The sequence below is a fragment of the Phascolarctos cinereus genome, unplaced genomic scaffold (genome assembly GCF_003287225.1).
Source record: "Phascolarctos cinereus isolate Bilbo 61053 unplaced genomic scaffold, phaCin_HiC Scaffold_4;HRSCAF=312, whole genome shotgun sequence".
In the NCBI taxonomy this organism is placed as follows: Eukaryota; Metazoa; Chordata; class Mammalia; order Diprotodontia; family Phascolarctidae; genus Phascolarctos; species Phascolarctos cinereus.
Genome location: NW_027555847.1, coordinates 234,419,966 through 234,435,420, shown reverse-complemented (window position 1 = coordinate 234,435,420; position 15,455 = coordinate 234,419,966). Strand labels below are relative to the sequence as shown.

The window sequence follows — 15,455 nt, the reverse complement described above, 5'->3', positions numbered from 1 at the left end:
ATTAGACAAATCACTTCATGTCTTTATAGTTGTCCATTGCAAGTGTCATTTAAAGATAAATGGCAAGCCCATGTTCAAATATTTTTGAAAACTTAGGCATAATTCTATTCAGAAATTTCAGAATGTGTTGACTGATATAAGCCAGGACGCCTAGGAAGTTGAAAGCCTGTTTTCAAGACGATGACCTTATGAGATACTTATTCAATACTTATGGCATTAAAAAAAATGAGGCCTGAGTGTGGTGATGCACATCTGTAATCCCTGATATAGGGGGAGGCCTAAACCCCCGTACTGCTCTTGTGTTTGGAGTTCTCAGCTGCATCAGGTCTAAAACCGAGTGTCCGGATTGAGTCCAACACCAGTATGACGAACTCCCCAAGGTGAGGAGAGCACCAGCCTTCCTAAGCAAGAGCAAACTGGACTAGATCGAAATGGAGAAGGTCAAAGCTTCCACACTTATTAGCAGTGGGATCAAGCCCACCAGTGGCTAATATACTTCTAGCCTAGGCAAAATAGACTCAGTCTCAAAAACAACTCCCCCACCCCCCAGCACAATAAAAATACATTCAAACATTTATATCTTCATTATTTTTTCTTACTGTGGGAAATTTTTTCTTTTCCTTTTATTATGTAACTCATGTCAATCCATAAGAGTACAAAGGAGCCAAAGAATACATGGCAGGCTTCCCAACACAGGGCACTCATGGATCAGTTTCTCCTGTCACTTTCAGTATTCTACCACCATTATTATTCAGGAAACCACACAGTGAATTCTATACCTATAAACACAACCTTAACTTTCCAGTTCAGGCCCTTCAGTCATGCTCTACCACCATACTATCAATAGCCTACAGGATGCCACTTCACAATAAACAAGCAGGATCATTAGAACAAAAAGAGCCAAGGAGGTTATCCAGTTTTACCCTCTCACTTACAGTGGGGAAATCAAGGCCAAGAGAGGTCTAATGTCATTTCCAAGCTCACAAGAATAATAAGTGAAAGAGTTGAATATCAAGTCCATTATGTTTTCTAAACTGACGTTATAAAATTGTAAGTTACTAGCGTTAGAGCTGCAAGCCATCTTAGAGGCCATCTAGTCCAGGGCTTCTTAAAACTTTTTCCACTTGTAACCCCTTCAGCACTTATGGGGTCATGACCCACAGTCCAATCTTCTCATTTTAAGTAAAGGAAGTTGAGGCTTGATGAAGTCAAGTGACTTGACCAATGTCTGAAATTTGAACTCAGGTCTTGACTTCACAGCCAACGTTCTTTTCATTCTACTACACTGCTTCCTCCATTCTTCAGACTAGTTTTGTCTGCCCTATTTCAGTCATTGGTATAATGATTCTTTTATGTTCTGCTAAAAATTATTTCTCTTGGTAATCTGTGTTTTAGAGACTCAGAGCTCCACCCTGCCAGCCTTCTGTTCAAAGTTCTACAGAAGGACATCTCTGATAATGAGATTGTATTGAATCTTCTTATCCTGGTCAAACTCCAACCTAGGTCTGAATTGATTTTATCTACTCAGGTTTGGGTGGAGAGAGACTTCCAAGATTGGGGGTGGCATTTCCTGATAGGCTTTACTGGCCCCTGTGGACTGAGTGATCTAAGCAACCCACCCACCTCCTAGTATGTAGACCAATCACAGTTGATTGGCATCCCCTTGGGAACAATTGCTCTTCGAAGGGCACATAACACTATATTCCAAAATCCTAAGCCGAGCCAGTTCTGAACTGGCCCCCTTAAGGGGGGCCCAGCTTTGGACTGAACTCCCATGCAATGCATGTCAAGCCACTTTGAAAAATTAAACTGTGAAAAAAAAAATTAAACTGTGAATACATGTACTCCAATTTTGTTTGTCTCTTTCTTAGAGCAGACTGTTTCAAATTGGGGTTTGTGGGGTTCATGGGATTCGGGATTCATAGTTCACAGGCTGTAAATATTGGAGACATGTTTGACTCTTTCCTCTTCTTCCCATACTTCCCCCATCTATCCTATAAAATGTCCTTCATATTTGATCCTTCCTCTCCATTCCTGCTGTTATCACTACAGTCCATTCACCTCAAGCCTAGATTATTGCAACAGCCTTCTCTCTCTTCTCTAATCCATTCTGCATATATGAAGCTTGTCAGCCTAATCTTTGTAAAATACCACTTCCGTCATCTTAACTATTTCTTTCATTAAGTCAAAAATCTTCATCTTGGCTTTCATTTTCAAACCCCTTCATGATGTAACCACACCCTTTATGTATGACTTTAGTTCTCACCACTCCCCATCTAAGTACCCTCTTCTCCCAGAAAGGTTGGTCTTTTTAATGACTTAAACATATACCACACAGTTTGCCACCTCTTTGTTATTGCATTTTCCTGGAATGGTCTCTCATGTGTCTGTGTCTTTACAAATCTCGTCACTCCTCAAGGCCCAGCTCAAACCTTCTTCTCTAACTAGTCCAGCCCAAATTGATCTCCTGCTTTTCTGAGGCTCCTTGAGAATAGGAAATAGAAAAGAACACTGGATTTGGAATCAAAGAACTTGGTTCAAATCCCATCCCCAAACTTGAATCATGGAGCAATTTTAGGGTCCTCCATGAGTACAGACAGGTCTGAAATATTCCAGACATTCTAGATCTACATATTCTAGATCTGGACTAGGCCCCTCCTGAGACTCAGGGAGTCATATTAGAATACTAAGATTGTGGGTAAGTGAATGGGCTATTGAATATCTCACACAATTGACATTCCATATTTAGTTTCAGGTAAACATAGGCAATTCACAGTGAATTGTCTATCAAGTTTATTTCATTTTGCAATTTTTGTGGTCAGATGTAAAAACTCAACTATAAAATATTTATCTTTTGTCTTCACAATGGAAAAGAGTCTTAAGAACTGACCCATCAAATGAGAGGATGAAGCAATAGGCCAAATGTTCCAGGTGAATGGAGTCTGTCTTTATGATAAATTCTTTCCCACAATGACAACAAAAGGTATTTTTAAATTATGTGGAGGCCCTAGGGGTGTCTCAGGCTGCTTCTTCTTCTTTTTTTTTTTGTTTTTTTGTCTCAACATACTTATTGGTTTAAATGCAATCTATGATAAAATCTTTTCATTATTTTGGGGGATTAAGGTCTAATGAGCTGTTAAATCACCAGCCTACTGACATGCAAACTCTTTGTTTCTTAGAGAACTATATATTCTTTCTTTTATAAGCAATAAAACATCTGAGTTCTCTTATTCTAATTCCTATAGGTCTCCTAGTCTATCCAGTGGGAAGAACCTCCATAGGGGTTCTATCCTGGCTTTATATTGGAGAAATTCTTCTTTATTTCCCCACATGCATCTTTAAAATATATTCTCTGAAGAAATCAAACTTAAGCAAATTTCACTGAAAATACAGATGATGCTATTTTTTCTGACATTTGCTGTGATGTGGAAGATCAAATCATAAAACAAAATTAAGAAATATTTTGACCCTCTTTACTTATCAAATTTGGTCAAATCAGTCAACTTCCTTGAAAAGTATTTTAGAAGTGTGAGAAATAAAAGAGTTAAGTTTCCACATAAGTAGATAAGAAATCAGCACAGACAGGCTAACTTCTTTGTCCAGCAGGGGAGGTCAAAAATGTATGTTAAGGGGTGGGGATCACATGTATATAAAACATATGAACAGGGCATATAAGGAAAATTGTAACCCAGAAGGATTAGGACCAATCCTGATCCAGAAGGGAGGTCTTAGGCAATTACTAACTATAAAACTTGCTCTTGCTTCTATACTTGGTGCATTCTCCCCTTCAAAGGAGGCACACCTGCTTCTCTCGAGAATCGAAAGGACGCACTTAAACCTCTTTAACAAAAAGTCTTTGAGACACCAGTCTTTGGAACTGAGTCTGGGGTCTTCTTTACAACAGAAGCAATGAACGGTTGTAAAATGGCAGAGATAAAATGGAAATACTCCTTCACTGTAAAAATCTGTACGTGTTGGACCCATTAGTTTTCTATGTATAGAGTCTTCTAAATCCTGAGAGTTTCCTGTTTGGTGACTTGGCTGAAAAAAGGAATAGTGGTTATGGGTCCTTGTTTTCTTCTTGGAATAGTAGGGAAAAAAATAGAATACCTGGGTTTAAATATACATGGAGATGAAACTGAAGGGAAGAACAAAGGGACTGATTTCAATGAAGCTCAGTGTGTACATAGAAATCAGAATATATCATGGACATAGGTGGAGGGGCAAACTACTGCATGTTTGATATAGCCTCAATCTGAAGAAGATGAGTGGTACAAATAAGAAAGGGAAGAGATATGAGAAATAAGAAAAGAAAGCAATTTTGCTAGCTTGGTACTAAATAGATTGGAAGAAAGAGTGAAAAAAAAAAAGAAACCAACTTGCTGGAAGAAGTAGTTGGCTTTAGTAGCCTAAATGAAAGGTATAAATATTTACACCTTTCTTGTGATGGAGGGGGGTGTTTTGGAGATGACCATCTTCAAGGATCGCTGTGGAGTGCTGAATCAGCTGGTCAGAGAGACTACAGTGTTTAGAGGAGAACAAAGATGTGTAAACACATGTTGCCTAAGCATACTTGGTGGACATAGAAGAGAAAAGCAAGATGCTGGGGAAGAAAAGAGTGAATTTCACATAGCTTTCATTTGGTGAACAGAGGAGGCAAAAGACACTGGTAAGAATTAAAACTGTTTCACCCACTGAATTTGGTGGGATTTTTTAAAGCATAAAAACTTTCTCACAGTCTTAATTCTAAATTTGCCTTAATTGGTTTCAGGAATTAATATTAAACAGAATGGCAAGAGGCACAAGGTCTGGAACTCTGAATATCGTTCCAACTTGTTCCAGTCAGTTTTTGAAAGACATCAAGACAGGAATCATCCTCATTTCATCCAAGGAAGACTAGATCCCTAGAGAGAAAACAGCAAAACTCATATTTTATATCACTGTGTGGCTTCTACTGTATGTCCTTCGTTATTTACCTACCTGAGGGCCTTGTTGTACTGATGGATTCAGAGGATCCCCAAGAGTATATTTCTTCGCACGCTCCACACTTCGCTGGACAAACTCATCATAAATAGATTCTTCCACAAAGATCCTTGATGCTGCTATGCAGCACTGGCCTTGGTGGTAAAACACACCACGGTGTGCAAATTGCACAGCATTATCCACTGTAAAGGAAATAGCATGAAGTTGCAGGTTAGTAGAAAGGAAAATATCTTCTCTCCAAAGCTGATCTACAAAGGAAGGCCTGAGTTCAATTCTAGTTACTCTTAGTTACTCAGACAATTAAAGTCACTTAATCTCTGTTTGCCACAGTTTCTTCAAATGTAAACTGGGGATAATAATAGCACCCACCTCACAAGGCTGTTGTGAAGATCAAATAAAATAATATTTCTAAGGCACTCAGCACAGTGCTTTGCACAAAGTAGAAAAGAGGGAGTATTTTTTGACCCTTAAAATACAGAGCAGGTAGTCTAAATGAATTTTGGACTTGATAGTCACTTATTATTTGTTTTGGAGCCTCCATTAAAAACTTGATAATGGGGAAAAACCTGAAATGGCTGTATTTAAGACTCTAGTGTTAAATAGCATTAAAGCATCACTCTGAAAAGACTGGGGCAATTGGTCTTTGATATACAAACCTATTATAAAAGTGACATCTGTGGTAGAGCCTAAAGATTCTTTAATATTTGAAATGTTTTTATTCCTGCCTCCCAGAAAACATCAATATGCCTCAAATACATTATATTTTATAATAAAACCCTACCTGCCCATGCACAGTGGAGAAAATGGCATGAACGTTTAAAAATACCATGGGAGTTTTACACTTATTTCTCAAAGTGAGAGGCAGCTTAGTTTGATGGCTAGAGTGCTGGACTTGGGATTGGGAAGACCTGAATTTAAATCCTGATTCAGATACTCGATGATTGTGTGGCCTTGGTTTAGTTACTTAGCTTTTCTCAGCCTCAATTTTCTTATATGCCAAATGGGGATTATTGGGATTGGGAGCATCAGATGATACAATATACATAAAGTAATCTGTAAACCTTAAAACATTCTATCACTGTTAGCCATTATGAACTATTACTATTAAAATCAAAAGACAACACTCTTCTTTAAATCCTAATTATCTAAGAAGCTGAAAATCAACTGTAGAGTAATTTATAATAATTTTAAGAATTCCCTTACTACACTGCTAAAGTTAGCTTATTTCCTGCCCCAAAGGGAGTTGCATCTTATTCAGTCTTCAGTTTAGGAGCCTCTGTGATAATTCTGCTTTAGCACCTGATTTTACTTAGATTGTTTAAAGCAAAAACAGGTGCTATTTTCTCACATGCTTAATAAAGTCCTTCTTGCAAAAAAAAGGCCTTTTCAAAACATCATAACAGTACATCATCATCTAGAAAGCTATACAGGTAAAACATTGAGTGGAGCATGGTAGAGTGCAATGAATCAAAGGGCCATGTGTCCTTTAGACTTGAATTTAATAATCCTCCTGTTGGTATCACAATGTCACAATGTCCTTCATTTGGCTCAGTCTATTATCTACTACAAAAAGAATTTGGATTTTTTTTTTTTTGCAGTATGAAAAAGACCTTAGTAGAATGTTATCTCTAGATTGCTATTATATTTTTAAAATACAAAATGAAGGCAAGGCTGCTGTATACAGTTGGGTGTGGCATGCACTTGTGCTACTGAACTCAAAGAACACCAGCACTGGACTGGGCCTGAGAGTTATTTAGTCCCACTCCCCTACAGCGGAGCAAACAGAGCAAGGCTATGACTTGCTGAATATGTGCATTTATTAATGACAGAGCATGGATTCAAATCCAAGGTTTTTGACTTCAAGACAATCATCCTTCTGACTTCAAGACCTGTTAACCCTTCACAAGACTATTTGTTTGTTAAAGTAATGAATTTAGCTCCTTGAATGACACTGGTCAGAAAATGAAAATCAAAGGAAAAGAAAGGTAAAAATATTAATTGTACTCACAATCAGCATCAGCAAATATAATGCAAGGGCTCTTTCCCCCAAGCTCCAGGGTAACCCTCTTCAGATTGCTCTTCCCAGCAGCCTCTTTGATTAGCTTGCCAACCTGAAATGGAGCATGAAAAAGAAGGTGATCTGAGTGTTCTTCTTAAGAAGGAATGTTTATCTGAGATTTCTACTTATGTAATAGGGAAAGAATCAGATTTCATTTGAGAAAAATCATTAAACTGTCTAGAGAGTTGGCATCTCACTTGCAATGTTAATCTGTTTTTAGTTATAAAAGCTTTCTGTTCCCAAAGACACATGGTTTTAAGGAAGATCAGTATGATATGAAAGCAAAGAATAAAAGCAGCTTAGCAAAGGTGTAGAGGGATCCCAGATTCAGAGGATCTCTGATCCCAGGACCAGAGATTGAGAAGTCAATGATACCACAACCGACCCTGAAGCTAAGGGAGCTGTATGGGTAGAGTGGAAAGAGGACTGTTTGGAAATCAGAATAACTGGATTCAAATTCCAGCTTGGCTACTTCTTGTAAGTGTTAACAGGCAACTTTCAGATGAAGAAATCAAAGCTACCTATAGTCACATTAAAAAAAAATGCTCTAAGTCACTACAACTCTGCAAAGTACTACCTCACACCTATCAGATTGACTCATATGACAGAAAAGGAAAATAATAAATGTTGGAGCGGATGTGGGAAAATTGTGACACTAATGCACTGTTGGTGGAGTTGTGAACTCATCTAATCATTCTGGAGAGCAATCTGGAACTATGGCTAAAGGGCAATCAAATTGTGCGTATCCTTTGACCTAGAAGTACCACTACTAGCTGTGCATCCCAAAGAGATTTAAAAAGAGGTGGGGGAGAGGATCTATTTGTACCATAATGTTTACAGCCGGTCTTTTTGAGGTAGCCAAGAACTGGAAATTAAGGGGATGCCTTTCAATTGGGAAATGGATGAACAAGTTATGGTATATGATTGTAATCTAATATTACTGTGCTATAAGAAATGATGAGCAGGCAGATTTCAGAAAAGTCCTGGAAAGACTTATATGAACTGATGTGAAGTGAAATGAGCAGAACCAGGAGAGCGCTGTATATAGTAACAACAATACTTCATGATGAACGGCTGTGAATGACTTCGATATTCTCGGCAATAAAATGATTCCAAAAGACCTATGATGAAGAATACTATCCATCCCCCGAGAAGGAACTAACTGATGGAGTCTGAATGCGGATCAAAGCATATATTTTTCATTTTCTATATTTTTTTTATTTGGGTCTGTGTCTTCTTTTACAACATGACTAATATGGTAATATGTGTTATATGATTGAACATGTATAACCTTTATCAAACTGCTCATTGTCTGGTGAGGGGGGAGATGAAGGATGGAGAAAGAAAATCTGGAACTCGAAATTTGTTTAAAACGAATGTTTAAAATTATATTCACATGTAACTGGGAAAAATATAATTAAAAAAAGAAGTGTGACAATTCTTTGGTGAGGGAGTGGGAGCGAAGAGTTTGGACTAGATAATCTCTAAGATACTTCTATATAAAAATCTCTGGTGACTTTTTCATCTCTATCATTTTACTATTCTCCTATGCAAATCCTTCATTGAAATCAAATAAGATCCCTCATAAACCGGTAAATCTTTTTTGAGCTTTTCCAACAATGTGTCTTTGCACAATCTTTTCCTCCTACCTAGAATACCCAACTCATGAGCTCCGTTTTTTAACCTTCTACCTATAGTCAAAGTCCAGGTTACATCCCAACTTCTACATGAAGCTTTTCCTGATCATCCTAGCTGAAAGTGATCCTTCTCTCTTTTGAATTCCTATAGTACTTGTTTCAGAGTAAGTGTAAATAGCAACTCTTTCTGTTTTAGCCAGAAACCCTGAGGGTCTTCCCCTTCCAGATTGACTTTTTTTTTTGGAACTAGGTAAAAGACACCATTCTTTGCTTCATTTTTTACCTAGCTTTAATCCCTGAATGGGTGTTGCCTCAGTTAAACAGTTAAAAACTTCAGCTTAAAAAAGGCCAAGATCTACTGCACGTGGGGCCATCTCCAGTCATCTTGATCTCTATCTTGCCATTGGACCCAGATGGCTCTAGAGGAGAAAGTGAGGCTGATGACTTTGCATAGCCCTCTCTCACTTAAATCCAATTCACTTGCAAGTCAAGACATCCATCTTCCTGATGTCATCAATCTTCTTCAAGAACGAAGGAGAAACAACAACTTGCACTAAATATTTGCCTTATAATGCAGGTATTGGTATGTCATAACCTGACACCACTCCTGCCTTTTTAGCGTTCTGACACCTCACTCCTGCCTTTTCAGCCTTCTGACATCTTACTCCCCAACACACCCTCTTTGATCTAGTGATACTGGACTTTAGGTTGTTCCATGGACAAGGCATTCTATCTCTCAGCTCCAGGCATTTTCTCTGGCTGTACCTCATGCCTGGAAAGCTTTTCCTCCTCTACCCCAACTACTGACCTCCCTAGCTTCATTTAAATCCCAACTCAAATCCTTCTGTCTATCACGACTTCCTCCTCTTCTTCCTTCCCCTTCTCCACTCTTCCTCCTCCTCTGGAGGAAAACTTTGATTGCTCATACTTTGCAAGGTATTTTGCAGTTTTGGGTGCTAGACTTTTTTCTTCTTCCCTATTTATTCATTACATAATTTTTTAAAAACCTGGAACAATGAGCTCTTTTTTCTCATATAGTTTTCATTTATGATTTCTTGAAATATAGCTCTGAAAAACCAGGCTTTGGGATTCAAACAGAGCTACTTGACTATGCCTTTAAACCCAGATCACCAGCTGTCACTGACCAGCCCGAGCCTCACTCGCTCCTTGTTTGGGTTTTGATGGCTCAGGGTGAATGTAAATAATTGTTTCTGATCTGTCCAGAAACTCTGTGGGTCTATCACTCCTCTACTGATTTTTTTTTTTGAAGGCAAAGTAGGCCATCTTTTACCTCAATTTTTGCCTAGCCTTTAACTGGTGAACGGGTGTTGTCTCAGACAAACTGAAACCTGGGAAAGACCTTAGCTTAAAAAAGGCAAAGGTCTCCCACTGAATCCTGGGCCATTGCCAGTCATCGTGACCTTTGTCTTGCCACTGGAATCCAATAACTGTGGAACAGAAAGTGGGACTGGTGACTTTCCACAGCTTGGCCTCACTTAAATCCAATTAACTTGCAAGTGGAGACACCGCCCTTCTGATGTCATGGGTCCTCTTCCAGAATGAAGGATGAACAACAACCACCCCTCTTAAATCCAATGCTTTTCCTCTTTTTTATTATCTCCTTATTATCTTGTATATAGCTTGTTTTGCATACATTTGCTTGCGTGTTGTCTTCCCCATTAGACTGTAGGCTCTTTGAGAACTTGTACTGCTTTTTAACTTTCTGTATCCTCAGCACTTAGCACAGCGCCTGGTACAAAGTAGGTGTTTAATAAATGTTTACTGATTAATTAATTCATCTGTCAACTAGATGACAAGCTTACAGAGGGTCAAGATGGTACCCTATAGCTATTTTCCAAAGGACCTTACATGCTAGGTCAATAAATGTTGATTAAATGATACCCTTTCCCTTCTTTCAGAAAGGAATGTCTTTTTTGACAAAAGAGTTGGGAGAGGAACTTTGAGCGTGAGGAACCATTTTTAAGAGCTTACTATGTGCTACTGAACTAGGAATACAAAGGCAAAAATGAAAGTTCCTGTCCTCAAGGAGCTTAAATTCTATCAGGAGAGGTAACATAAGCATACATAAATAAACATATGAAAACCAGGTAAATACTTATACCAAACATATGTCCTTTGGATATAAGTAGCTCAGAAATCCACATTCTTGACAGTCTTCCTCAAAGTTAGAAGCCTTTATTCAAAGATTCTGCCTTTGTATATTTGTATATTCTGCCCATGGATCATTTCCTGTCTGCTAGGATTCTTATCTTGTGTGTATTTCGGGGTGGAGAGTTGCAGGGTGGACCATTCCTTTTTGATGGTCTCCATATACAATTCTTGGACTTTTAAGTCTTGATATTCTCAAGATATCCCTCAATTAAAATGATTTGTCAATTTCTTTTTACTTGGACAGACGTTTAGATTATATGATTTCTTATATCTGTTCCAGTTCCAAAACTTTATGATTCTATGCTCCCATTCATTCTCCACTTCCCTAGTGCTATCCCATTTTCTCTCACAGACTACAGAGTGAGACCTGGAAAGGAATATTTGGGTAGCCTGTCAAATATGTCCAACAATATATTTAATTTGACAATCACTTAAGATAGTTAATGAGCTATGCTTAACTGAACAATGGGAAGTCTGCATTACATTTTGGAAAATGCAGTGCTCTCACTGATCCTAAAATATTTGCACCTAAAATTGCCCACCTCTGGCTCATCAAAATTCTAAGAAAAATTTAAATAACAAATAATACAAAAGCCAATGGAAACACATGAGGTGCGTGTAAGTAAGCTGCAGAACGCCAACAATAACGACTGATGTAGAGGTAGGGGAGATAAAACTAAGCACGTGTCTGATCAGAAAAGAAGACAGGCAAGAATAAGAAGCAACACTTGGTACATGAATATCCAAGAGACAACAAAAGAAAAGTTTTCAGTGCTTTGGGTAGATTCTCTAAGGAAAACACAGACAAGAAGTGAAAAGGATAACAGGCTACACAGGGACTATGGGAGGTGGCATCACCAATGCATACATCTATCAAAGGGCATAACCTCCTGTCATAACTGTTGCAATAAATTACACCAAGATACCTGAATAATTTTTTTAGTTTTGATACGAAATTTATACAATTGTCTTCAGTAAATCTAGGAATACATGGTTTGGAGCCCATCTGAAATACCCACCCTAATTTTCCTATGCCACACCTACATTTTTTATTTGAGAAGACCAAGATCTTCCTTCCACTAGAAGGTATCTTTTACAGCTTTCTATTCTCAAAGAGTTTCCATGGACTGATTTTTTAAAAATTGAGGCTGTTAAGAAGCCAACACTCTACTCTCCCCCATTCCATAACATTCAGGAGTATCTAACTTAAACCAGATGTAGTAGCACATTTCTTGTATCTAAATATAGTAAATTTACTAGATTGAGTAAAAATTATAGAAGGTGTGATTAAGGAAGAAGGGTTACAACTTTGCTTCACATTTGCGAGCCAGAAAACCATCCCACATTATGGGGGTGTAAGCTTTGTCTTCTAAGAAGTGGTATTTGAGCTGCTCTAATGTTAAATGGGCCCAAATGGTAGACAGTCTCAAATACTGCTGTGCCATCTGGCTATCCTTCACTAGTGCTTTCACCATGTGAGGCAGTGCTCTTTTGTCCTTCATCTTCAAAGGGGACCAATGCTATCACAGGGTGATGTCTTGACTTGTGCATGAATTGGATTTAAGTGAGGCAGAGTTGTGCTGCCGTCAGCCTCACTCTCTCTTCCAGAGTCATCGAAGTCCAAGGCAAGACAAAAGTGAAGATGACTGGCGATGGACCAGGATGCAGTAGATGGCCCTGGCGTCTGATGTTTGACCAAACTCTAAGCACTACCCAGTGCCTGCTTCACGGCTATTGGAACACATTTTTCTCATCCACTCATTCTTTGAGTGGGAAGTCTTCACATGCTTGGGGTAGAAAGCCCCCTAATTCACCTATGGGTTTGAGACCCCTTGATCACCCTCAAACTGGTTTAGCCAATCAGCCCAAATGGTTTTACTGAGGTGTGGCTTCTTGGAACCACAGGTGAGAGCTGGGTGACTGGTTGGACACCAAGGTGGATGGGCAGCCTTGAAACACTGCTCAGCAAGCCCTCTCACCACAGGTGCTAGCTTTCCCTGAACACACCACATACCTCATATGAGGCAGTACGCTCTGGGGTGAAGAAAAAGCTACACTTGGACTCAGGAAGACCTGACTTTATTCTATGACTATGGGCACGTTCCTCAACCACTCTGAGCTTCAATTTCCATCTGGATGAAAGAGGGATGATAATTCCTGCACGGCCACCTCATAAGGTTGTTGTGAAGATCAAATGAGAAAATCTGCATAGGGTTTCATGAATTTTGAAGCACTATGAAATGGCAGGTATTGCAAACTACTTATATGACATGGACAAATTGCATATATTCATGAAAGGCTTTGAAATATAAAGCTCTTACAAAAACAAAAGAGGTACAATCATGTTTTATTTATTTATTTTTTACTATTATTATTTATTTTTTAGGCAATTGGGGTTAAATGACTTGCCCAGGGTCACAGAGCTAGTAAGTGTCAAGTGTTTGGTCTGAGGCTGGATTTGAACTCAGGTCCTCCTGACTTCAGGGCCAGTGCTCTATCCACTGTGCCACCTAGCTGCCCCATACAATCATGCTTTAAATGAGCTTAACAGCATTTCTACATTGCTGTTGTAGTTTAAAGCTTAAAAAATGGAAACACGGCCATAATGTACAGATCAGGTATGGTATACACTTGTACTACTGAACTCATAGAATGTCAGAACAGGATGGGACCTGAGAGTTTATTTAATCCCACCCCCTTATTTTGTGGCAGAGCAAACTGAAACACACAGAGGTTATAACTTGCTGAATTTTTTGCAGAAGCTTAATGACAGAAATTGGACTCAAATCCAAAGTTTCTGACTTGAAGGTCTGGGCAACCTTTCATAGGACTGTTGCAAGAAAAGCACTTTGTAATCTCTAAAGCATTGTAAACACATACTACCTCATTAGCCCTGGCATATCATTCACCACAGTGCCTGAAAAGCTAGAGAGTGTTCTTTTCAAACTTCCAAGCCCCAGGCTCATTTGCATGTCATCTCGGTATCCATCATTGTACCATGACCATCCACACGCATCATCCCTTGGAGGTGCAGGACTTTGACCATGACCCATTTGTAATCATAGCCAGCTCTTACACAAACACAGGAGACCCATCGACAGCAACATGTGGAGCCCATGCTGGCTTCTCCAACCCTGTCAGTTGGGGTGCGCTCACAGAATTCAAGCTTATTTTGACAAACACAGTAAGGAAAGACAGTTTGGTGGAGATTAGGAGGGTACCAGGCCTCTATCAATCTATCAACAAGCATTTATTAATTATCTATTATGTATCAACTCTGTACTAGACACCGAGAATAGAAATACAAAAGTGAAAGAACTCCTGCCCTCAAAGAGTTTACGTTCTCCCAGACCTACTGCAGTCCCTTGCAAATAGGAGATACTTGAAGGATGCCTGTTGAATTCCATTACGGAGAGTTGTTTCTCTAAACTATCTCTAAACTTCTCATCTTGCTTATATGGCATATTTGAAGACCATAGTAAGATACAAATTATTAGACAGGAATGTATTTTATAAGGAATCTTGACCCTAAAACGGCTATGTTAAGTATACCTCTAACCACTGCGGATGACTTAAACACTTAAATTGCCTTACCTCTGTGGACCCTGTGAAAGCCACTTTATCCACATCCATGTGAGAAGAAATGGCAGCTCCAGCTGTGGGTCCATAACCAGGCACAATATTCACTACTCCTGGTGGAAATCCTGCCTGAAGGAGTGATGGTCACAAATTAATCCTAGAGAAGAAGGATCTAAGACTACTACAAGTAGAAAAGCACCTTGAATAAATGATAAAAGCATTTACTAAGCACTTGTGTGCCAAATGCTGCATTAGATGCTGGTGATAAAAATATAAAAGGAAGAAATCCCCAGCCCCCCAAGAGGTTATAGTCTAATAGGGGAGACCATCTATATAGGGAGTCACTAGTGGCCAATAAAGGGAGTTATGGTCAGGTCAGTCACATGAATAGTGAGAGGAAACAATGGAACAAGCCCTTTGGCCAAGTGATCATAGGTCTCAAAGAAAGCCATGGAAGGGAAGGAGGGGTTAGAAGAATAGCAGCAGGAGTATACTCTGCAGGATCTAAAAATGAGGGCATATGATCCTAGGCAGTGAAGATCAAAATGGTTTTGTTAAGCACTCATTCTGTCTGGAGTGGAGGGTGGGGTGGGCTAGGAATACAAAGAAAGGCAAATTTACATACTCTGCCTACAAGATCATATTCTAATGAGGAAGAACAGAGCAAATTTTTTTTAAATTCATTCATTTGAATATATATGTTTGTTTTTAGGGAGGGTGGTATTCTAGTTTCTTCTTTTTCTTTCTTCCCTCTACATAGTAGATTGTATGAGAGCACATTGTGACTTAGCAAACTTACCTCTTTGATTAGCGATGCTGTATAAAGAGCAGTGAGTGGCGTCTGCTCTGCTGGTTTGACAACCACAGTGTTTCCACAGCAAAGGGCAGGTCCGATTTTCCAAATAAACATAACCAAAGGGAAATTCCACTAGAAAGCAATAAATAAGAACCAATTTCCTTGTTAATACTGAATGGCCTTCTTTGGTAAAGCTGTACACTGATGCTTCAATGAGGAATGGGGCTGA

The 15,455-nt window shown here is 39.0% G+C and overlaps 1 protein-coding gene across 2 annotated transcripts in view; it reads right to left on the bottom strand.

The window, feature by feature from the left end:
* LOC110223822 (aldehyde dehydrogenase 1A1) overlaps nt 1-15,455 on the bottom strand; it is a 73,393-nt gene that overhangs the window by 16,465 nt on the left and 41,473 nt on the right. For both annotated transcript variants that reach the window (XM_021009515.2, XM_021009513.2), the window contains exons 7-10: nt 15,230-15,358; nt 14,446-14,559; nt 6,992-7,094; nt 4,981-5,165 (exon numbers count right to left, since the gene is read on the bottom strand). In XM_021009515.2, coding sequence (XP_020865174.1) covers nt 4,981-5,165; nt 6,992-7,094; nt 14,446-14,559; nt 15,230-15,358 — 531 coding nt within the window. The remainder of the gene's footprint in view (nt 1-4,980; nt 5,166-6,991; nt 7,095-14,445; nt 14,560-15,229; nt 15,359-15,455) is intronic.